General features: G+C 33.2%; 1 protein-coding gene across 1 annotated transcript; it reads right to left on the bottom strand.

Moving 5' to 3' along the window:
* Positions 1-3,229: 3,229 nt before the first annotated feature.
* Positions 3,230-26,375, bottom strand: LOC111417780 (girdin-like). Its single transcript, XM_023050157.2, has 12 exons — positions 26,112-26,375; positions 25,844-26,053; positions 25,538-25,782; positions 25,396-25,477; positions 24,286-25,335; positions 18,556-19,212; positions 18,209-18,496; positions 17,958-18,158; positions 17,659-17,897; positions 17,536-17,608; positions 17,244-17,478; positions 3,230-4,148 (listed from the first exon to the last, which is right to left on the bottom strand). The coding sequence occupies exons 1-12, from the start codon at positions 26,373-26,375 to the stop codon at positions 3,787-3,789; spliced, it is 3,906 nt and encodes a 1,301-aa protein (XP_022905925.2). The 3' UTR covers positions 3,230-3,786.
* Positions 26,376-26,560: the final 185 nt, after the last annotated feature.

Raw genomic sequence — 26,560 nt, 5'->3', positions numbered from 1 at the left:
CAGACGAAAATGCCGAGTTAAAATTTCTGAAGAAAAAAGACTTGTTCTTTTTAAGGAATACTGGAAATTAAATTCCTACGATAAAAGAGCGGCATACATCGGTTCATTGGTAGATATTGTTGATAAAGCCGTCAATAGACCTCGAACAGAAGACCCTAATCGTCAAAAATATAGATTAAAAACCAACAAATATTTCTTAGACATAGATGGTACACGAATACAGACATGCAAAGTTTGTTTTCTTAATACGTTTGGCGAAACAGACAATTTTGTTAATTTAGTTTGTCGTAAGAAAAGTTGTTCAGTATGTGGATTAATTGATAATGATGGGAGGGGAAGTAAATCTCCTCCATCCAAATTTTCCAAACAAACAATGGATAATGTTCGTACACATTTATTGTCATTTCCCACCCATGAAAGCCATTATACGAGACGACAAAATGACAAAAAATATTTACCATCCCACTTCACAATAAAAATGTACGACATTTACCGAGAAAAATATCCACATGGAGTGTCATATCGCTATTACAGTGAAACATTTCACGCTTTGAAATTAGCCATTAAACCAAGAAAATTAGATACCTGTGATGAATGTGATAAATTTAAGCTCAAATTGGATCTTGCTACAAATTTTAATGATGAGGCAAAGCGTAAACTTATTATTGAACGAGAGTACGAATAAATGTCGTTGCAGATGAAACATACAAACAAAAAGCAAGAGATAAACAACTAGCAAATGAAAATCTAAGTATCCGATGTTTGACGATTGATTTACAACAGTGCCTGCCTACACCATTCTTATCGAATGCCATCGCGTTTTACAAACGCCAGCTTTGGACGAACAATTTAACAATTCACAATAATGAAAGTAATCAAGCATTTTGCTACATGTGGCATGAGGCTACTGCGGCTCGTGGAGCCAATGAAATCGCTTCGTGTATTTTTAAACATCTTCAAAATCTACCTGCTGGTATTAAAAAAGTTATACTATATTCGGACACGTGCGGAGGACAGAACAAAAACACCTACGTAGCGGCAATGTTAACCTTAGTTTTACAAAAGTGTCCACACATTTCTACAATAGAACAAAACTCAGACACTCTCATATGGAAGTGGATGGCGATCATGCTGTGATTGAGAGGAAAAAAAAAGTAGTACATTGATAAGCCACCCCCATGATTGGTATCAGCTGGTCCGATCGTGCGGTCCTAGATTTTCCGTTATTGAGATGACGCAAGGTCCCCTAGTTAAAAGAAAAAAAGATGTTGCACAAAACAATTTTAAATGGCAACCCGTACGCTGTTTAAAGTAAAGCAAACAGTTTGGTATCATCCAATTCAAAACCAGCTTAGACGATTATGAACCATATTAAAAGGTGTCCTTCTTGCGACAGAAAATATCCGCAAAATGGCTAGATGATGGCGGCAACGTCCCACAAATTAGAAACACCTTATTGCCGATATCCAAAGAAAAGAAGGGGTATCTGTTGTCCCTACTACAGTTTATTCCCCCTGTATTTCATAATTTTTACAGAGGCTTGCCTTCATCTGACTCAACTGTGTCGACAGATCCTGATTTAGGTGAGATTGATTCAAATTCCGACAACCCCAACTTTTGACAAACTGAAGTATAAATGTGCGATTTTTATTATTTTAGCTTAAAGATTTGATTGTTCTAGTATTTTTTCGAATTTTGCAATTTTCGCCAATTAAGTTTTAAAAATTCATATAAAATCCAGTTCTTGGAATATGAGTATGAAAATTTCCCAAAGTGTTCGATGTTGCAATTTTCATCGATAACTTTCAAAATTCGCTATAAAATTCATTTCTTGAAGGATCCTTGTGGAAATATAGCCAATAATTAATTAAAGTATCCTCTTTTTAATGCAATAAGCCGTTTTGAAAAATCGTTTTTAGTTTTTGAGAAATAAATTTTTGAAATGATTGACAATTTTTTCGAATTTTGTTATTTTCTCCGATTAAATTTTAAAAATTCGTATAAAATCTATTTCTTGGAATATGAGTATGAAAATTTCCCAAAGTGTTAATAAAAGTGTCCTCTTTCCAATGAACCAACCCGTTTTGAAAAATAACTTTTAGTTTTTGAGAAAACAATATTTGAAGTTTTGATAAAATTTTCGATGTTGCAATTTTCATCGATAACTTTCAAAATTCGCTATAAAATTCATTTCTTGAAGGATCCTTGTGGAAATATCGCCAATTATTAATTTAAGTATCCTCTTTTTAATGCAACAAGCCGTTTTGAAAAATCGCTTTTAGTATTTGAGAAATAAATTTTTGAAATGATCGACAATTTTTTCGAATTTTGCAATTTTTGCCGATTAAGTTTTAAAAATTCGTATAAAATCCAGTTCTTGAAATATGAGTATGAAAATTTCCCAAAGTGTTAATAAGAGTGTCCTCTTTTCAATGAACCAACACGTTTTGAAAAATAACTTTTAGTTTTTGAGAAAACAATATTTGAAGTTTTGAAAAAATTTTCGATATTGCAATTTTCATCGATAATTTTCAAAATTCGCTATAAAATTCATTTCTTGAAGTATCCTTGTGGAAATATCACCAATTATTAATTTAAGTATCCTCTTTTTAGTGCAACAAGCCGTTTTGAAAAATCGTTTTTAGTTTTTGAGAAATAAATTTTTGAAATGATCGATAATTTTTTCAAATTTTGCAATTTTTGCCGATTAAGTTTTAAAAATTCGTATAAAATCCAGTTCTTGAAATATGAGTATGAAAATTTCCCAAAGTGTTAACAAAAGTGTCGTCTTTCCAATGAACCAACCCGTTTTGAAAAATAACTGTTAGTTTTTGAGAAAACAATATTTGAAGTTTTGATAAAATTTTTGATTTTGCAATTTTCATTGATAATTTTCAAAATTCGCTATAAAATTCATTTCTTGAAGGATACTTGTGGAAATATCACCAATTACTAATTAAAATATCCTCTTTTTAGAGTTGCTATGTTAGTTAAATCATCATCAAAAAAGTTCATTTTATATCTTGGATCCAAATAAGTTCACATATCTTATTAGCTTTCTTATTAATTCCATTTTTATTCAAATATCGCAATAATGTGGCAACATAGGGTATCACTTCAGAAATGCACTAGAAATTAATTAATGGCGGGATAACCGGATTACAACGTTTCAATATTGGGTTAATTTGGATTTGTGATTATTACAATTTCTTTTTGTTTTATTTAATTTATTTGTTATTAATTTTATTAATAAATTCTACAAAAAGTAAAAGATATAAAATAAATATTATGTAGGTATATCTACAAAGTTTATAAATAAATTAATATAAAATTTTTTTAGTCGCCTCAAAAAAAGAAAATTTTTAATAATAAAATCACACTCAATTATATTTTTGATTTTTTTTTGTATTAATCACGTTTTGAAAGATTATAATTTAAAAAATCATTAAAATTGTACGCTTTAATTTGCATGAATCACTATTTAATTCTAAATCTTTAATTCTTAACCTCTAAATATGATTTAATGCGTCCATTAAAAATGAAATCTTTGTTACAAAGTTTTAAGTAAGAAAAAATTTAATCTCCTTTAAACATTTTAATTTCCTGTAAACATCTTTATTTTCCTCTAAAACTTTTTAATCTCCTCTAGATTCTTTGAAACATTTTAATATCCTTCTCTAATTCCTAATTTTTGTGCTTAATACTTATTAAACAAAAAGGAAAATAAAATTTAAAACTTATAAAAGGCAAGAATAAAAAATCATAAAAAAAAAATCGGTTTTTTTTTTACACGCACCCGTATTCGTACCAAATCGCACTTTCTTTCGCCGTTTCCGTTTTTCGTTTATCGCCCACATTAACTTCCCCGCGTTCTTTTGAAACCGTAGATGGAGCACTTTCATTTGAAGGAACACTTGGGGCTTGTCTTTGAGTTTCATTATACACTGTAGAAATTTTGTTGAAAACTAATAAAGGTCCGCTGCTTGAAGGATTTTGAGTGGCGGGTGGTTGTTGAGGTGGTTGCGGGGTTGAAGCTGCCGGGGGTTCGTCTTCGGATAAGTACACGGTTCTTCGAGTACCCACCGAACCCAAACTTAAAGCGCTACCAACTGTTGGTGACGGTTCTTTAGATGGATATAATTGATCACCTTTAAACAAAAAAAATTATTATTAAAAAGAATTATTGTGATTCTAAATAAAGCCTCTTTTTTTATGAAGTTTTCAAAGCGCATTTTTTTATATAAAGCTGTGATGATTTCAAAATTCTACTAATTAAGGTGGTCCCATTAAATCGAAATAAAAAATAATTAATCTTACGTTTGGGGTTTTTATTCACAATATGGAACAATCGCGGTACTTCAAATGTAAAAATCTCTTTTCTGAAAATTGGGTTATAACATAAAAATTAAAATTAGAATCAACTATAAATTAATAACTTTGCTATATAATTAGCTTTGTAATATAGTACACAATACCAGTATGAACCGATTTTACACTCCTTGTTTACGAGCAGGTGTAATATACAACTGAGATAAGGACCACACGGTTCGTCACACCCAGACTATTTAATGACTCAAACGCTGAATGCTTTGTGTGTGCGCACGGAGGAATTTTACTAAATTAAGTGATCAAATTACTTTTCATTTGCAGCTCACATAGATCATAAATAAAATTTATATGAAACGTTTCGTTATATTTATGAATAATTCCTTCAAGTTAGCATCAATCAAAAATATCAGAGACAAGGAAATGAGAGCTAACACGTTTAATAGATAATATATAACACGAATAGAGATGAAATTAATATAGAAAAAGTACTCTATTATGTAAATTATAACTGAATATGTAATGATTAACCGATGCAATTTAGAAATAGAATAGGAAGTAGGAGCGTAACAGAGGAAATGGAAAAATAAAAGGCGATTTTGCAAAAATTGGATGACTTTCTCCAGTTCAGCAAAAAATTGGAGTCGAGATTCATAGAAATATATTTGTAGAAGAAAAAAAACTATGATGTGTGAGGTTGTTTTGGTTGTGAATTAAATAAAATATATATTTATAACCTGTTTTTAAGGATAAATATACAAAACGTGTTTCGTTATGAAAGTGATGGAAATTAACTCAAGTTTTATTAAAATGTAAACAATAATAAATTTTCATGACAACGCCATGGTAAATGATTTTACAAATATTTTAATTTAACATCAGGTGGGTTCTGTGACGGTAACGCTACAATGTGATACAAAAGAGTTAAAAATCAATCTTTTGGAATCAAATTTGGAATTGTGGAGATAAAACCATGGTTAATATATATTATCGTTATTAACCATATTGATTTTAAATATTTTTTCAAAAATCAAGAAATTGGTTATTCTTTTTTACGTTACTATGTATTAATTCATTTATTATTATTATTATTCAATAGACTTCAGCCAAAGGAAGTCAATTTTTATTTTTACGAATACAAAATCAATTTAATAAATTCACATTACATTAGAGAGAATGTACTTAAAGCGTTTCCTTTGCACTTGCACCAATATGCATATATCAAAGGTAAATCTGTGGATTGCGCCCTACACATGGCAGTGGGGCGCATCGAACAAGCACTTGATTCGAAAGAGTCCATTCTGGGAACTTTTCTTGACATAGAGGGAGCGTTTGACAAAACCACCTTTAGTAGCATTAACCTGGCACTGGAATCTCGAAGAGTGCCATTGGTGGATAAAAACAATGCTAGCAAGCAGAGTTGTTCAGGCTAAGGTACACAGTACAGAGAGCTGTGGTTAAAGGTTGCCCACAAGGTGGGGTACTCTCACCGCTTCTCTGGTGCTTAATAGTTGATGATCTCATTCGTGAGTTAAATAATAAATATCTCTTCACAGTTGGTTACGCCGACGCCGTGGCTATCTTGTTAAGAGGTAAACCTGACAATTTTCTTTGTTACCGAATGCAGCAGGCGCTTAAACTCGTTGAATGATGGTGTGAAGAACATACCCTCTCTGTCAATCCTAAAAAGACAGAGACTGTTCTCTTCACTAAACAGAAGAAACTGGGACACAACGCCACCCAATTTCTGCAATAATCCATTATCTTGGACAAAGGACTAACTTGGACATCACACATTAGTTGCAAAACCAAAAAAGCAACGATTGCACTAACCCATTGGGAATACTTGGGGATTAAATCCGAAAGTTACAATGTGGATCTACACTTCTGTGATAAGACCTATGGTAGCTCACGGAGCCATAGTTTGGTGCTCAGCACTAAAACATGCATATAAAGCTACATCGCTGCATCAATTGCAACGACTGGCCTGCCTGCTAATCACAGGCGCTATGAGATCTACACCTACGATTGCAATGGAGGCTATGCTAAAGTGCTATCCCTAGATATTTTTATCAGGGAGGTGGCCGTGATGGCATTGCTTCGATTGCGATCAGTAAATGAAAAGCAAGTTGTTAAAATATGAATAGTCCGGAGCAAGCTCTGGAGTGAGGCTGTTAGTAAACAATCCCTCCTTAAAGCTCGCACAGACTACATACTTTCTTAGGCAAGCCACACTTTGGCATTGAAACGATACCCCAGAGCAACTCAAGCTCGGGCAAAACGCTGACCGTCTACACTGATGGATCAAAGAAGGCTGGAGGTTCCGGAGCACGACTGCTCAAGCCGAATTAATTGCTATAAACATAGCAGCCGATGCGATTATCGACTCCAAAAAAGTTGGCAGAAACGTTGTAATCTGTACTGATAGCAGACAGGCTATGCTGGCGGTTGGCAGACATCACACTGCATCATCGTTGGTGAAGTCCTGTCGGCAATCACTCGAAGAGGCAAACGTATACAACAACGTCACGATAAAATGGCGAAAAGGACACATCGGAATTAAAGGACATGATCATGCGGACAGGTTGGCGGAACGGGCGGCTAACAAGTCACCGATCTCCCCTGAACCGTTTGTACCACTAGCCGTTAATACAGCATCAAAACTGATAAACTCCATCTCCCACCGAGCTTTTTGCAACAGATGGGATAGGACAGCAGTAGGTGTCTTTGCTAAGAAAACTCTGCTCTACCCTGACCGTAAGACATCTACTCAGTTTCTGGGAAAATCGAAAAGTGACTTGAGGCTTCTCCCCCACTTCCTGACCGGACACTGCAGGTTACGTAAGCACATGTTTTACACGAAGCTGGCGAATACACCCCTCTGTAGAGGGTGTGAAATGGAAGACGAGACGGTAAGTCATATTGTTTGTGACTGTCCAAACCTCGCGTACTTAAGGGAATCTATTTTCGGAGTACCATGGCTCCAAATTTCGGATATAAGGAACGTTCATGAAAAGATTGGGCTGGTTTTCTGACCCTTGAATGAACAGTAAATTGTGGGGACGTACAAAGGGTCCGCTGGGGCCTAAGTGCTATGAGTAACTCACCCCCACGTGAAACTACATACATACAAATCAATTTATAAAAATACTGATTATTTATTTATAATATGTGAGGAAATCCCCACATATTTTGTTATTGTGCGATTCAATAAATTTCGCCCCCTCGATAAAGTTTTCAAAAACTGCTCCTCCTCTTCATTAATTACATCAATAATCCCTTGTGGGTCCTTCTTCACTTCTGGAAATGTTTCCCCTAATAACTCAACAACTGTATTTACTAAACTTGCAAAGAATTTTGGTTGGGCGTGTAATTTTTCTGTCGCATATCTAACAGCGCGTCTTAAAATTCTTAAAACGTACCCTCGACCTAATACTGGTCAGGTGAACCCCTCTAGGTGAACTCTATAAGCCATATCAATACCATCTTTATTTTCATCTCCAACCCTACCTTTTTATTTTGGAAAATATGTGGGGGTTTTCTCACATATTATAAATAAATAATCAGTATTTTTATAAATTGATTTTGTATTCGTAAAAATAAAAATTGACTTCCTTTGGCTGAAGTGGGCTGAAGTCTATTGAATAATAATAATAAATGAATTAATACATAGTAACGTAAAAAAGAATAACCGATTTCTTGATTTTTGAAAAAGTAATTAAAATCAATATGTGCAACGCCACAAATATATTTTATTGTCGTAATAAACCATTACTACAAAACGTCATTGAATACATAAAAAATAAAATGAAATATCAATAATACAAATATACATCTCATGGCAATTACACACTACACATTAAAATTGTGAGACTGAACTGTCGTGAGATATTCCTCGCACGAATAGAAAACGTTCTCCATCAAATATTCTTTTATTTTCCTCTTAAACCGTTGCCTAGACAGCGCAGTCAGCTGCGGTGGTAGTTCGTTGTAGAGTTTTTTACCCCAGTAATCCACATACTTTTGCGTTGATGCAATTCTGTGGTATGGTACCTGGTATTGGTGTCATGATTTTGTCAGATAGCTATAAGTATCACCATTGGAGGGAAAACTGTCTATGTTATCATGAACATGCAGCAATGCCCTAAGTATATACAAGACTTACAAAAATTAAGACTTTTCATCTTAATTTTTGATGTATTACCTGCCCTAGAAGTCTGTCAGCGGTTTTTTGAATCACCCTGTATATGCCTGGTAAGGTAACTATATTCTCATATTTAAACTAGTTCTTACAACGTTCGTCTGTTCGCAGCCCACACAGCACCCGTAACGCCCTCTTTTGTAGTCGGAAGATCCTCAGGAAATCAGATGCCCTACCCCAGAAAAAAACACCACACAACGCCACCGATCGAAATCTTTTGTAGTGACCCTTTATAAAAAAATGAAAATTACTCTTTTTTCCACTAAACCCAAAGCATCCGACAACATCATCAAACCATGTCTTACAATAATCATTTCGTATAATTGATGAATTTTTTCTACAAAGAACGGGGTATTTTGGAAGTTACCCGTTTTGCAAGTATCTGCAACTGCAAGATCTAAAATATCGTCCTCAGATGTTTCAAATGCACTTCCTACGTCATTCCGCTGTCTAGATGCATACCCAGAAATTTTACAGTTGCAGATTCTCTCCCACGTCGAGTGATCTCCAACACTATATGTTCTGCTTTTTTACTGTTTAGTTTGAGCAGATCATTACTGAACCATTCTTGAGTGGACAATATAGCTTCTAAATGATTTAGCCATCAAGTTATCCTATGTAGTGTCCTTTAATACGATGGATGTATCATCAGCATATAAATATGTGTCTTCAATAATGTTGCTAGGCAGATCATTAATATATATAATAAACAGCAGAGGTCCAAGAACAGACCCCTGAGGAACACAATTTTTGATTTTTACACTAGACGATCTATTACCATTATACTCCACATACTGTTGCCTGTCCATCAAATAAGATGTTATTAAATTTAGTTGTAGACCTCTAATACCATAAAACTGAAGTTTACTCAGGAGAATGTCCAGCAGGTCTATCTGAACCACATTTAGCTCATCGTGTGCTTTCGTTATAAAGGCAATTACTTCAGAAACAGCCGTCATTACCGATCCGCCTGATTGGTACCCGTGCTGACTGGTCGCAAAATATTTATTGGTTTTAAAGTATTCCACCAACCTTCTTGCTATTAATCTTTCAAATATCTTGGAGATAACGGGCAAAATTGATATAGGTCTACAATTGTTATAGTCCTTTTTATCACCCTTCTTATGTAATGGCAGGACTCTCGCTGTCTTGAACTCTGAAGGAAAAATTCCATCCACACATTTATTGAACATAATATTAAGATTGACCGCACACTGTTCTATTACTGTCTTTATTACATTGTTTGTTAAGCCATATGTGTCAGCTGTGTCGCTGTTCTTAATTTGACCAACTGTTATTATTATTTCTGTTGTTGTTATTGGTCTGAAGAAAAAAGAATTTACATTTGTCACATTTAAGTTTTTGAGGTAGCGAGAGTTAGTTGAAGGGATACCATTCACGATCCTCTCAAGCACCTCTACAAAGTGTTTGTTGATGTCCTCAATGACACCAATTCGTCATCTAAGTGGTCCATAACTTTTTGAAGCTGCATAAGAAAAACGTCAATCACCTGACGGCGATCAGTAACATGAAATAAAAAGTTTATCCCTCGACTCAATGGCAGCTATTTCGAAATCCCGCTCAATGGCAAACGACCTATATCCGCTCTTTCTTCAGCAGCAACTTCATCTCGAACCAGAATCATCACGACACCATGTTGCATATTCCGCCTACAGAAAGCCTATACCATCCTGAAATGTTTCAACTTCACCTTCCTGTCAGCATCACTCCTAAGCCAATGTTATTAGAGACAACACAAGAATATTCAGAGATAGTAGGAGAAAAAATATTAAAACAACTATCATGACTTTCAAATTCGCTAAGACATCAACAACGCAAGAGAATGTCAGAGGAGAAAAAGGAAAATTAATCTTACAGATACTGAAAGGATTGTCATAAATGGGCAGAGTGTAACTAAGATATCTATTGTGGAAAATGTATGTAATCAAAAAAAAAACCTCGGAAAGCCCATAGGAAGACAGTGGACAGAAGACATTATCGGAAACAACTTCTAACCACAAAAAATTGACGCTGCTGAGATTACAGTGGATGGGCGAGTGGTTTTGTGAAGCATGTGAGGGTGTGGCAGAGTAATGCCCCACCTACAGCTTATTTCGTCACGCAGATCATCACGGAACATGGTAGCTTTGGGACTTACTTGAATAACGCAGTTACAGACAGATCGATGCTGGTTTAGATGTAGAGTACCGGATTCTCCAGAACACACTATATTCCACTGTGGCAGATTTCACAAGATGAGATTGCATGTAAAAGTCATAAATAAAAGCCAAGAATAACGTGGAAAATTGTACCGGCTTTTTTTTTCACTTAAAAATTTTATGAAAAACGAGCGGCCGAAAGACTGCCGAGAATCACCGTGTGTCATAGCAGCACGTGGCAGTAGTGTCTAAAAGTATTTTCAATAAACTTAAGTTAATTTACTGCGTCAACTCCTCTTGGTACTTAATAGATGTTAATACATGTATTGAGTAAGTCAATTGAGATACACACAATGTCTAAACTTACAGCAAAGTTGAACTGAAAATATTAATTGCTGAAATTAAAGAATTATTTGTATGTGCTACCTTCACTAGCTGAGAGAAAATAAAAAGCTACTTTGATAGCATTTTATTTGCAAAGATCTCGCAAACTATTTATATTTCAAAATTTATTAATGACAAATGACATTCAATATTTCAATAGATAAAACTTTATAAAAATAGACGCTAAAAGTTACACTATTATCAGTCGTACAGGATCAGGAGGAGCCGCATCGAAAACTCGATCAACCGTATCCGTTACCGCACTCGAGAAATTCGCACAAAAGGATTCCGAACACTCTTTCAGTTCCGTAATGCAAGTCTCATCTAAAATAAGTTTAATATTTTGCTTTTATCTAAAACTTTCTTAACGGTTCATTTACACAACATCACTAAAGTTTTATGCTTCATTTAGACTTTTACAAGCAAAATTAACCTTTTTATATAAATAATTTATTTTTTGACATTACATACATACATAACTCTGAATAACAGTTTGATAACGTTTGTTGTCAAACAATTAAAACATGAAATTTATAGCGGGAATTTCATATAACTCGCAATATGTGAATACTATAGTTACGAAACTACTATGCAGTTGCAGTGTTCCACATAAAATGCAACCTAGCTTAATAGTATGTACAGGCATTGGGTAGTTTTGCAAAGGAAAAGTTTTGCTCGGAAAAGTAGGTGTCCTTATGATAACTCTGAGTTTCCGTCTTAAGAGACGCACGGCTAAACCCGAATGTTTCTAGGTCTAGTGTTAGTTCTAGTTTTACACTAGCACTATTATTATGTAGAACTAACACTATAACTAGAACTAGAATTAGCCGTCTTTACAGACGTGCGGCTAAACCCGAATGATTCTAGTTCTAGGTATAGTGTTAGTTCTAGTTTTACACTTACACTGTCACTAGAACTAACATTAACCTAAGCGCCCACATGAGTGAAACTTCTGAGAGTAACTCTCGATATCTACTCTCAACTGTATGTCCACTTGAGACTGTCTTAGCTCTCCGGGAGCTTCTATAAAACTTTCGAGCGTTTTCTCTCACACAGTTCTCTCAGGATCGTCTCCACTAGTGAAATGTGTTCGTGCTATGGAAAGTAAAATTTCTTTTCTTTCAAACATTTAAACATGGATTTGGCGTAGATTAGAGCTGGGTATCAAAAAATGCATGTGATAGCTTAATAGTGGCTCGGCAGTATTTTGGAAAATTATTAGAAAATAGAAATTTAAACGCCTCAATTGCTGAAAGAGACTAGATATTGCTGGCAGAATACTAAGTATAACTAATGAAAGACTAGATGTTGCAAATCAAGCAGATTCTTCTTACAGAAGACTTCACTCTACTGCCAGAAGACGAAATACTGTTGGTAAAAGACTAGATATTGCTACAAAACACTAGATGTTGCTAGCAGAAGACTAAGCATTGCTAGTGAAAGACTAGATATTGCAAATGAAGCACAGCCTTCTCGCAGAAGACTACACACTACTACTAAAAAACTAAATACTGTTAGTCGAGGACTTAATTTTACTGTCAGAAGACCAAATTATGTTGTCAGAAGACTAGATATTACCAATGGTACAAATCCCGTTTAAATTTCTGTCCAATACTTGTTAACATTGCATCCCTCGCTTCCCGATTTCTATGTTCTTTAGATTTGGTATTCCAAAGAATTGAATTTTCTTCATACACTTCAATTAATTCAAATATTTCTTCTTAGGACCATTTTCTTTTAGGTGCCATCTTTAAACGTGTTATATTGAGAAAACTCGCAGCTACTCGCAGTAAAATTCGAACCGTGTTCGCTTTTTGACAATTACTCTCACGATAGATAAATTGTGAGTGTCCACTTGAGTACAAGTCTCAACCTGTTCACTCTCCGTTGACTCTAGAGAAAAACTTCTGAGAGTAACTCTCGATATCTACTTAAACAAAATTAAAAAAAAAAACAAAGAAAAAATAAAAAAAAAGCTGTTGGGTGAAACCGTGGATTTGGCGTAGATTAGAGCTGGGTATTAACAAATATCAACATTCGTTATCAAATTGTTAGTTATTTGGCATATGGATTCACAAAAAAGTGAACTCGCTTGCTTTAATGGCACTTATAAATGCAAACTATAAGTTTATTATCGTGCACGTGATAGCTTAACAGTGGCTTGGCAGTATTTTGGAAAATTATTAGAAAATATAAACTTAAACGCCTCAATTGCTGAATGAGACTAGGTATTGCTGGCAGAAGACTAGGTATTACTAATGAAAGACTAGATGTTGCAAATGAAGCAAATTGTTCTTAGAGAAGACTTCACACTACCACCAGAAGAGGAAATACTGTTGGTAGAAGACTAGATATTGCTGCAAAAGACTAAATGTCTAAGTAATTTTTTAAAACGGACCTCATAGAAAAGTACATATATTAATTGTTAATTTAGAAAGAAATTGTATATGCTTTAAAACAAAAAAAAATTGCCCATTTTTATATACCTTTCTATTTAACGCTCAAAAATTACTTCGTTTCCGTTCTTCTAGAAGCTTCTAGAACATTCTAGAAGCTTTCCGCCATATTGGATTGGAACCTTTTTGAAGCTTTTCGCCTCATTGCCGCCATGACAGTGGTCTTGGTGAGTTCCTACTTGATGGTGTTAAAGTGTGTGGTGGCTTTTGTGGTGAATTTATACTTTTTTTAATATATAAGCGTCCAATATAATCGATTCAGTATTGTTAACTCGGAAACGGTAAGAGAAGCAAAGTTATTCACCGATTTGCACCGTATTGAAAAAAATAAATTTATGGTTTCAAGCGAAGCAGAAGACTAAGCATTGCTAGTGAAAGACTAGATATTGCAAATCAAGCACATCATATTACCAATGGCACAAATCCCGTTTAAATGTCTGCCCAATACTTGTTAAAATTGATTAGATTTGGTATTCCAAAAACTGAATTTTCTTCATACAGTTCAATTAATTCAAATATTTCTTCTTGGGACCATTTTCTTTTAGGCGTCATTTTTAAACGTGTTATATTAAGAAAACTCGCAGCTACTCGCAGCAAAATTCCAACCGTGTTCGTTTTTTGACAGTTACTCTCACGATAGTTAAATTGTGCGTATCCACTTGAGTACAAGTCTCAACCTGTTCACTCTCCGAAAGTTGGTGAAGACTCTCTGATAGTTACTCTCATTGTCAAATGCGTGTCCATCAGAAAAAATACTCCAGATAGCTTTTTCGCAACTGGACACCTAGCTTTAGATCTAGAACTAGAAACATTTGGGTTTGGCCGTACGTCTCTTAAGACGGCTAAACCCGAAGGAGTCTAGTTCTTGGTCTAGCGCTGCATAACAATTAAAACTATACCTAGAACTAGAATCATTCGGGTTTGCCGTCTTTAGAGACATACGGCTAAACCCAAATGATTCTAGTTTTAGATATAGTGTTAGTTCTAGTTTTACACTTGCACTGTCACTAGAACTAACAGCCGAATGATTCTAGTTCTTGGTCTAGCTACATAACAATTAAAACTAGAACTAGAAACTTTCGGGTTTAGCCGTGCGTCTTTAACTTCACACCGCTACCAGAAGACGAAATACTGTTGGTAGAAGAATAGATATTGCTGCAAAAGACTAAATATTGCTGGCAGAAGACTAAGTATTGCTAGTAAAAGACTAGATATTGCAAATGCCGCACATCCTTCTTACAGAAAATTACACACAACTACTAAAAACCAAATACTGTTAGCAGAAGACTTAATTTTACTGTCAGAAGACTAAATTATGTTGTCAGAAGACTAGATATTACCAATGGTATAACTCCCGTTTAAATTTCTGTCCAATACTTGCAATAATTGCATCCCTCGCTTCCCGATTTCTATGTTCTTTAGATTTGGTATTCCAAAAACTGAATTTTCTTCATACAGTTCAATTAATTCAAATATTTCTTCTTGGAACCATTTTCTTTTAGGCGTCATCTTTAAACGTGTTATATTGAGAAAACTCGCAGCTACTCGCAGTAAAATTCGAACTGTGTTCGTTTTTTGACAGTTAGTCTCACGATAGATAAATTGTGGGTGTCCACTTGAGTACAACTCTCAACCTATTCACTCTCCGAAAGTTGGTGGGGACTCTGATAGTTACTCTCAGATGCGTGTCCACCAGAAAAAAAAAACTCTCGATAGCTTCTCTCGAGAGCATTTCTCGCAAGTGGACACCTAGCTTTAAACGAGGTGTCCACTTGAGAAAAACTTCTGAGAGTAACTCTCGATATCTACTCTCAACTGTGTATCCACTTGAGACTGTTTTAGCTCTCCGAGAGATTCTATAAAAGAGCTTCAGAGAGCTTTCTCTCCACTAGTGAAATGTGTCCGTGTTATGAAAAGTAAAATTTATTTTCTTTCAGTGTATGGTGTGTGTACACATGGATGTAAACAAAATTGCAAGTGCAATAGTATTGTACAAAATTAAAAAAACAACAAACAGAAAAAATAAAAAGAAGCTGTTGGGTGAAACCATGAATTTGGCGTAGATTAGAGCTGGGTATCAACAAATATCAACATTCGTTATCACGTTGTTAATTATTTGGAATACTGAATTCACAAAAAAGTGAATTCGATTGCTTTAATGGCACTTATAAATGCAAACTATAAGTTTATTATCGTGCACGTGGTAGCTTAATAGTGGCTTGGCAGTCTTTTGGAAAATTATTAGAAAATATAAACTTAAACGCCTCAATTGCTGAAAGAAACTAGATATTGCTGGCAGAAGACTAAGTATTACTAATGAAACATTAGATGTTGCAAATGAAGCAGATTCTTTTTACAGAAGACTTCACACTACTACCAGAAGACGAAATACTGTTAGTTGAAGACTAGATATTGCTGCAAAAGACTAAATATTGCTGGCAGAAGACTAAGTATTGCTAGTGAAAGACTAGATATTGCAAATGACGCACATCCTTCTTACAGAAAACTACACACAACTACTAAAAACCAAATACTGTTAGCAGAAGACTTAATTTTACTGTCAGAAGACCAAATTATGTTGTCAGAAGACTAGATATTACCAATGGTACAAATCCCGTTTGTACCATTGTAGTGCAGAAGGATTGTTACAATACCCACAACGTCGCCTAACTGCACTAAAAAAATCTTTAAATTGTTTTGTGACAATTTATAGTTAAATATAAATTTTTTTTCTATCTTTAGGAAAACTGAAATCATTTTGAATAATATCTTTTTTCAGAAAAATATAGTGTATTTTTCGAACTATAAGACGCACCTCAAATTTAGAGATGATTTATTGAAAAATATATTTTAATGGTACCTTCGGACCATAAAACGCACCTAAAATATAGTCTGAAAACTACGGAACTACTAAAATGTTAACTCCGTCAAAGCCAAAACACAAATGCGCACACAAGCCTTGTTTACTTAGGAGAGAATTATTCATTTATTACAGTGATAGGTAGCGCTAGTTATATCACTATATATCACTATGTTGCATATTTTTATTAAACTAAAATTAGAACTAACACTAGACCTAGAACTAGAAAGTAACCCGAATATTTCTAGTTCTAGGTCTAGTGTTAGTTCTAGTTTTACAATAGCACTATTACTATGTAGATCTAACACTATACGGGTTTAGCCGTCTTGAGAGGTGTGCAACTAAACCCAAATGATTCTAGTTCTAGGTATAGTGTTAGTTCTAGTTTTACACTTACACTGTCACTTACTCATAATTCGGGTTTAGCCGTTTTGAGAGATGCGCGGCTAAAACCCAAATAATTCTAGTTTTAGGTCTAGCGTTAGTTCTAATTTTAGTGCAATAAAAATATGCAACATACTGATATTTTAGAACAACTAGCGCTACCTATCACCTACCAGCAGTCTTAAGAGAGGTGTGGCTAAACAAAATGTTACTAGTTCTATGTCTAATCTTAATTCTAGTCCTAGTGTTAGTCTAGTTTTACTTGTTCCCTGTATTGATCCGTTATATCGAAGTTTTACTGTTAAAATCAAATTGTATTGACATGTTGTATTTTATGTGGGGCAAAGTAAGTAGGTTTCTATGGAAATATATTTTTGTATATTGCATGTTAAGTGAAATTCACTGTATTTTTATGCCTAGAATGACTAGTAATTCGCGTATTAACATTAATTTATTTTCTTTCTTTAACTTACCAGCTACACTATTTCTATGGGAAGTAACATCTCGATGAGATCCTCTTCGAAGGGCGATTTCATCTCTTGGTTTATGACCGTGCAAACTTCCTGTGGACCGTTTTAAAGTTTCACCACGTTGGGCAGAATCTTCGATGCTATTGTCTGAGTCGTTTCCAGCAGATTCTCCGGATCCAGCACCAACTGTGAATTGGGATTGGTTTAAACGACCATCTTCGTGCCAAGAACGCCGATTCTAATAAATAAAAAAAAATTAAATAAAATTTCCCAAAAATAAAAAAGAAAAAATTACTCTGGTCGTTTTATTGATTATATCAGAACTTGCTTTACGAACTCTCCGAACTAAAGTTGCCCCAAATCCTTTCCTAAAAATCGTTTAAAAAATAAAAATGATTAATTTAAAAATTAAAGTCACTTTTTAGCTGATGCGTTATCAAGTTTTCGATAATGTTCCATGATTTTTTCTTCCAATTTCTCTTTCTGTCTACATAAATTATTTAATTTATCCGTAAATAATTTCTCTTCCATATGATATTGTTGTTTATCTTCCAAAGAATGTGTTAACAATGAATGATATTGCGATAAAAGTTGCGAGACGTGATCCATTAAAGCCCTTCTATCAGCGTCTAAAGTGTGATTCATTTCAAATAACATCTAAAAAAAAATCATTTTAATTAATTAATTTTAATCAATCTTAATAAAAAAATAACGTACATCACATTTTTGTTGTAATTTAGCATTTTCTAATTGTAACCCTGCAGCCATATCAGATCTAGTACTCAATTCACCTTGCATTTCGGTATTTCCAAGTCTTAATCTTCCCATTTCTGCTTTTAAATTTCTATATTCATCTTGTAAACCGCGATATTCCGATTTTAAGCGTTCATTAGCTGTGAATAAATTTCTAAAATCATCCTAAAAAAAAATAATTAAATTAAAAAATATAATTAATTAAAATTAAAAACCTTTAATTTTGAATGTTCAGCTCTTAAATTTCCCAACGTTTTCGATTCATTCTTCAACGCATCTTTTTCTTGCTCTAAATTACCCAATTTCTTTTCGAAAGACACGTTGGAATCTTTTAACACTCTTATTTCTGATCTTAAATCGCGATTTAATTTTCTCACCGATTCTAATTCTTTTTTTAACTGCTCGTATTCGCCGGTGAGTTGTTCGTGTAATGTTCGAATTGTTACTTGATCCAATAACAAGGTATCGTGTTCTTTATTTTGCGTTTTTTGTTGTTCAGCCAACTATGAAAAATTAAATAATTAATAAAAAAATTTTGATCAAATAGAATTAATTAAATTACTTCATCTTTTTCGGCCACCAATTGGCTATTAGCTAATTGTAAAGCAGTTTGTTGTGCGGTTAAAGTATTAACTTGTGACGTTAAAGTTGTTATATTAACCAACATTTTTGCGTTTTCCGTTTGTAATTGTTTATTGAGTTGTTGTACCCCGGTTAATTCTGAACACAATTTTTCGCATTGTTTATTCCATTCGGCACTAATTGACGAAACGACCTGCTCAGTTTGTGATAATAAATCAGTTTCTTTAGTGTCATCTAAAGAAGTCATCGGAGAAGTACATTTTTTGCAAACAATTTCATTGTGATCAGAATACTTAAAATTACGTTTTAAGATGTTTACGAAATCGGGGTTTTGGAGGATTTTTTCAACAATTACATTCATATCGTTCTCTAAAACGTCTAAATTTAAACCCAGCTTTTCAACGCCGATTTTTAATTTTTCGTTGTTGATTTTCTCCGAAATTAAATCTCTTTGAAGGGTCGATATGGTTTCCGTATAAACTGTGGCTTGCGATAATAATTCTTGGGATTTTTTTTCGTATTCTTGAAGCTTTTCGATTTGGCAGTTTACTGCATCTTTTTCTTTGATTAATTTTTGAATTTCTTTTTCGAATTTTTCACACGATTCGGAGTATTGATCTAAATTTACATCCTTTTTCTTTTTAAATACAAAAATAAATAAAATATTAATTTATGTATAGTAAAACTTCGGTATAACGGATCTCGTTAGAACGGATTTCGGATATAATGAAAGTATTTAAGGGGTAACACCACTGTAGAAATCTAAAATATAGCGTTTCTTTGCGATTTTGTTATTATAATAGAGGATAAAGTTTTAGGAGAATAATACTTAAGAATGCATTGAAAAGCACAAAAAAAATTGTATTATAAAAAATTATAGTTGTAAAAAAGTTAATTTTTTTACAACAAAAGTGAACAATAACTTAATAAAAATTCTGAAATCAACTTATCGCAAATTCCCTACGTACTTCCCTGTAGAATGTAATTTCAAATATGTGGTGAAAAGTTTAAATCGATTGAATGAAAATTGTTCAAGTTATGCTGCGTGCCATTTCATAAAATAGTGTTTCGAGAAAAACGTATTTAAATTTTTGGTTATGGAAAAATTAAAAATTAACTGCATATAATTTTTTACCATTAATTTGCTATACTAGGACCATAAAGCTGCCCTACTCTGTTCTCAAATTCATCGTCATTTTCTTTTCTTGCTGCTTTAATACTGGAGCGTGCCTCCCTCGCGGCAAAAATAGCTGCAATATCAGTCGTTATGATCAAAACTAGTGATGGAACGGATAGTGATTTTGCGGAAAGCCAGATATCGGATATTCGGCATCTCCTTCGGCCGGACATCCGGCATATCTATCCGGCCATTGTGACTATAACTTTTGGTGCATTTCTGAAGTGATACCCTACATTGCCACATTATTGCGATATTTGAATAAAAATGAAATTAATAAAAAAGCTGATAAGATATGTCAACTTATTTGGATCCAAGATACAAAATGAACTTTTTTGGTGCTGATTTAACTCACGAATAACTCTAAAAAGAAGATACTTTAATTAATAATTGGCGATATTTCCACAAGGATCCTTCAAGAAATGAATTTTATAGCGAATTTTGAAAATTATCGATGAAAATTGTTTTCATCTATTTCATTTATTGTTTTCTCAAAAACTGAAAGTTATTTTTCAAAACGTGTTGGATCATTGCAAAGAGGACACCGTTATTAACACTTTTGGAAATTTTCATACTCATGTTCCAAGAAATGGATTTTGTACGAATTTTTAAAACTTAATCGGCGAAAATTGCAAAAATTGAAAAATTGTCGATCTTTTCAAAAATTTATTTCTCAAAAACTAAAAGCGATTTTTCTAAACGGCTAGTTGCATTATAAAGAGGATACTTTAATTAATAATTGGTGATATTTCCACAAGGATCCTTCAAGAAATTAATTTTATAGCGAATTTTGAAAATTATCGATGAAAATTGCAACATCGAAAATTTTATCAAAACTTCAAATATTGTTTTCTCAAAAACTAAAAGTTATTTTTCAAAACGTGATGGTTCATTGGAAAGAGGACACTCTTATTAACACATTGGGAAATTTTCATATTCATATTCCAAGAAATGGATTTTATACGAATTTTTAAATCTTAATCGGCGGAAATTGCAAAATTCGAAAAAATTGTCGTTTATTTCAAAAATTTATTTCTCAAAAACTAAAAGCGATTTTTCTAAACGGGTAGTTGCATTAAAAAGAGGATACTTTAATTAAGAATTGGTGATATTTCCACAAGGATCCTTCAAGAAATAAATTTTATAGCGAATTTTGAAAATTATCGATGAAAATTGCAACATCGAAAATTTTATTAAAACTTCAAATACTGTTTTCTCAAAAAATAAAAGTTATTTTTCAAAACGGGTTGGTTCATTGGAAAGAAGACACTTTTATTAACACTTTGGGAAATTTTCATACTCATATTCCAAGGACTGGATTTTATACGAATTTTTAAAACTTAATCGGCGGAAATTGCAAAATTCGAAAAAATTGTCGATTATTTCAAAAATTTATTTCTCAAAAAATAAAAGTGTTTTTTCACAACGGGTTTTTGCATTAAAAAGAGGATACTTTAATTAATAATCGAAAGTGATAACAGCGACAGTTCTGTTAGTAATGAATGTAATGATGAATTACAAGCGAAGAGGAGTAACCTAGACGAAACTGCAACAAGATATTTTATATATCGTATTGGGATTGTTACAATGAGGTTGCTAATGACAAACCTGATACAAACAAAGTTGTATTCAATGCAAAAAGTCATAGCCGGATATTTGCTAACTATCCGGTATTCGGCCAGATTTCAAAAAATGGCCGAATAGGCCGGATACCGGATAGTTGCCGGATATCCGTTCCACCACTAATCACCTTGAATATGACTTTGGAGCTAATTGCCAAACAGTAGAATTGAAGCTGTCGTTGCTGTTTTGGGTTAAACCCAAACAACGAGTAAGCAAATCGTCACGAGTTAGCTCCTCATAAATTGGTTTAATAGCTTGAAAAAATCCTGCCTTTTTTCAATCACACCATGTCTCGGAACACGTGTTGTGCTGCGGATTTTCGTCGGTGTTGGTAATACGTGTCGAGGTTGGTAATATTACTCATTTGAGGAATTTTTAAGTTTCCTATTTTGTTTCTTAGAAACTACTTCGTCGTTATAAGTTAACTTTTCTTTCTACTTCTTCTTTTAAATCTATAAGTGTTCGTATTCTTACTGAAGGTTCGCAAAAATCGTTTAAAGAAGAAAGTAAGTTAGTTATTATACAGGGTAATGAAACAACAGATAGCGTTACTCAAATTCCATGTAGGAAAATCAGTTTTAACTAGAAATAAAAGAATACGTTTTTTTAGATCCAGTTTTGTTTGATTTTCTTCTAATTGGGTTTTGGGTAACAATTACGTGTTAAAACAAAAAGTAGCTGACATTTCTGGTAGAAAAATTATCTTTTTTCTAGTCAAAATTACTACCACAAATATTAGTTATTTTTTATTAAATTTTCGGTTATTACTAGTGCGAAAACTGTTCAGTAATAAAACTTTGAAATTGAAATTCGTATAAAATCCATTTCTTGGAATATGAGCATAAAAATTGTCCAAAGTGTTAACAAAAGTGTCTTCTTTCCAATGAACCAACCCGTTTTGAAAAATAACTTTTAGTTTTTGAGGAAACAATATTTGAAGTTTTGACAAAATTTCGATGTTGCAATTTTCATCGATAACTTGCAAAATTCGCTATAAAATTAATTTCTTGAAGAATCCTTGTGGAAATATCACCAATTATTAATTAAAGCATCCTCTTTTTAACGCAACAAGCCGTTTTGAAAAATCACTTTTAGTTTTCGAGAAATAAATTTTTGAAATGATCGACAATTTTTTCGAATTTTGCAATTTTCGCCGCTTAAGTTTAAAAATTCGTATAAAATCCATTTCTTGGAATATGAGTATGAAAATTCCCCAAAGTGTTAATAAGAGTGTCCTCTTTCCAATGAACGAAGCTGTTTTGAAAAATAACTTTTAGTTTTTGAGAAAACTATATTTGAAGTTTTGATAAAATTTTCGATGTTACAATTTTCGTCGATAACTTGCAAAATTCTTTATAAAATTAATTTCTTGAAGGATCCTTGTGGAAATATCACCAATTGTTAATTAAAGTATCCTCTTTTTAACGCAACAAGCCGTTTTAAAAAATCACTTTTAGTTCTTGAGAAATAAATTTTTCAAATAATCGACAATTTTTTCGAATTTTGCAGTTTTCGACGATTAAGTTTAAAAATTTGTATAAAATCCATTTCTTGGAATATGAGTATGAAAATTCCGCAAAGTGTTAATAAAAGCGTCCTCTTTCCAATGAACCAACCCGTTTTGAAAAATAACTTTTAGTTTTTGAGAAAACAATATTTGAAGTTTTGAAATTATGCATCAGAAATTATAACGATAATGGCCGGATAATTGGTTATGCGGCCGAAGGGGATACTGAATCCGGTATCCAGCTTTTCGCAAAATCACTATCCGTTCCATCACTATACAGGGTAATTCAAATTCGACCCTTATCATTGGGATCCCAAAAACCATAAGAGATACAAAAAGAAGTTAAATGGGGGCAAAGTTGCGTATTTTAGAGCTCATCATTTTTCAATTAATTTTTTGGATCTAACCGTTTTAGTTTTTAAAATATGTCCGAAAAACAAAAAAAAGACTTTTTTGTTTTTTGCCTATAACTTCTTTATTTTTCGTTTTTTCGTGAATCTGAAAAAACATTCTTAAGGCAGTCGAAGTATTCTTTATAAGTATTGTTTGTTGGTTTCTCTAGAAGCACTTAGCGCACAAGTTACAACCTCCTAATAAGATATTCGTTTTTTTTTTGAATAATTTAATGTTTTATACATTATTTTTGGTGTGAAAATCAAATATGGCGTTGATAAGAAAAAATAAACCTGATCATAGTTTCACGAAAACGAAACGTCGGAGAAAATTTCATGACATTTTTCATAAAGTTGCCTCAAGAATGTTTTTTCACATTCACGAAAAAACGAAAGTTATAGGCAAAAAACGAAAAAGTCATTTTTTTGTTTTTCGGCCATATTTTAAAAACTAAAACGGATAGATCCAAAAACTTAGTTGAAAAATGATGAACTCTAAGATACGCAACTTTGCCCCCATTTAACCATTTCTGTATTTCTTATGCTTTCTGAAATCCCAATGTCGAATTTGAATTACTCTGTATAAAACGGACGCTTTATTAATTTGTCCAGGGGTTTAATTTTTTTATTTAGTATAAAGGTTCATGGCGAACACAAACGATTTTAGGGGTCCATAATTAAATCGATTTGGAAATCGCTGGTTTAGGAGATATTAAAATGTTAACATTTGAAACCGCATTTTGATTCAAATGCTGTAATATAGTAATGAAGTGTTCTTGGCAGATAGCAGAAATTTCGCGCAACAATATTTTTTACAAATATAGAATTATTTTCTTCTTATTCTACAAAGTTTCAATAATCTTTAAGATCCAATAAAAAAAATCGATTTTTTTAAATTCTACAGTGGTGTTAATCTAATCTAATTTTAATTGTTATTCATCATTAGATTGTTGTATATTTTTCATTAAACCGCGTTATATCGAGATTTTTTATATTAATTAAAATATTTACCTCAATTATTTCTTTTAATCTTAAAACATTTTCGTGCATATTCCCATTTTCTTTCTCTAAAGAATTTACCTTATTCCTTAAATCTTCGCAATTTTTATCTAAATTTTTTACTTTATCAGCTTCAATTTGTAACAAATCAATTTTTTCGGTAGCCGTATTAAACGATTTTTCAGCATCATCAGCTCTTCTTTTCACCGTATCACACAAACTCTGCACCCGTTGTTTTTCTTTCGTTAAATTTTCAACGTTTCTTTCAAATTCGGCGATTTTAGTCCTTTCATTTTGCAACTCTTGTTGTTGCCTATCTGAAAGAATCTTAGCCGTATCCAAAGAATCCTGTAATTTTCGACTTTCTTGTAAAGCATTTTTAAATAAATTCTCCAGTTCAATTTGTTGTTGGGTGAAGCGTTCGCAATTTTCTTGTAATTGTTCGACTTTTAGGGTTAATTTTTTCTTTTCTTTTTCTAGATCTAAAATTTTTTTTGAATTCTCATGGAAGGTTTGTTCTTTTAATGATTCGATGGTTGAGAGTAACTTGCGATTTTCTAATTCTAATTTTAAGGCTCTTGTTTGTGCGTTATTCGTTAATTGTTCTGATAAGCTGTTATCTGTGCAGTTTAAGTCGTCGTTTTCTTCTAATTCGACTTTTAGGCTTGTTTCGTGTAAGGCGTCTTTAGTTACTTGTTGTAATTGTAAATTTTCGTCCATTAATTCTTGTATGCGCTCTTTTGCTGCGTCTCTTTCGACCGCAACGTCGTTTATGCTTTGTTTAGCAGCTAATAACTCGGCTTCTAGTTCTAAAATACGATCTGTACGTTGTCTGGCTCTTATCAATTGACCTTCAAGCATTTCTCGTGTTTCCAATAACACCCGATTGTCCTCTCTCAATTCATCCACTCTAACCTTATAAAATTCAGCGTCTGCCAGCTTTTCGCGATATCTTTGCACTTCAAATTCAAGCTTATCTGCTCTTTCAGCTTTTTCACGCATTGCGTCTACTTCGTCTCGATACAATTTCGCTTTGCGAGCTTCTAAAATTAAATCCCCATTCTAAAATTTAAAAAAAATTATCAAAAATAACATTTTTGTTAAAAAATTGTTTTAATTTACTTCTGTTTTTAATTTTGTAACAACTTGATTGGTGTGTTCTAATTCTTCACGACATTCTGTTAATAATTCGGTTTTTTCATCACTAAAATACAAAAAAATTAAAAATTTTACAAAAAGTTCCATTTTTTTGAGGTTAAGTTACAGTTCTTGTCGTAATTTCCGCAATCTCGCCTTCCAATCGGCTAATTCAACTGCTAAATGATTAGATTGGATCCCTTCAACGTTTGGGGGGGCCCCATTAACAGCTGGTTCTTGATCTAAGTCTACAATCCAGTTATGGAATAAAGTATCTCTCTCTAAAGCTAAACTGCGCAAATGATTATAAAGTTTATCTGTAGTTTGCTCAGTAAAATCATGAGTTAAAACCACATTTTGATCATCAGTGACCTAAAATCAAAAAATACCCAATTAGAAGTAAACATAACCTCACTTATTTAAGAAACCTAACCTGTTTAATACATTCAACAATATCATGTTGCGCCTCAAGTGATAACTCTTTAATTTTGGTTATAAAAACTTCTTTAGTTGGTCCCTGTACGGCACAGCCAAGTAATAACAGTAAAAGCAATCGTAAATGTTCCAAAGCTTGTAAAGAAGCCGGAGTCTTCCCAATTGCAACACAATCCGGTAAGGCTACTATAAACTGCCCAAGTTCCTCCTAAAAGAACATAATTAAATCTTAAACTTTATAACTAATTTAATAAAACTTGACTTACCTCGTAAATATTCTTAATGTTTTTAATAATACAATGAAAAATTTTTATTCTAGCCACCATAACACTTAATCCTTGTAGATTACTAGCTGTAGGTACAGGAAGAGTTGGTTCAGGATCAATTTGTAACAAAACTTCACTAATAGGGCCCCCATCGAAAAACGTTTCATACACTTGAAGTTGTTCTGGTTTTTTAATACACGTCCCCAACCAAGTGACGAGGGGCCCCTGAAGGAACTCCTCAATATCAGACGGACTAGCTGCCATTGTATCAAATTGTAGATGTGTGTATCTAATTTAAAGTGCACTACATTGTGTTATTATAACACCTTGAATGAAGTCTTAAAGATGAGAACGAAGAGAAAAAAATAACGCGTTCCGCGACCGTTTCTTTTGTAAACTGTGAATGGGTACCGTTTTCTTTACATCCCGCACATGTCACACCTCTACAT

Source organism: Onthophagus taurus, chromosome 3, assembly GCF_036711975.1.
Source record: "Onthophagus taurus isolate NC chromosome 3, IU_Otau_3.0, whole genome shotgun sequence".
In the NCBI taxonomy this organism is placed as follows: Eukaryota; Metazoa; Arthropoda; class Insecta; order Coleoptera; family Scarabaeidae; genus Onthophagus; species Onthophagus taurus.
This window is presented reverse-complemented; position numbering and strand designations above follow the sequence as displayed.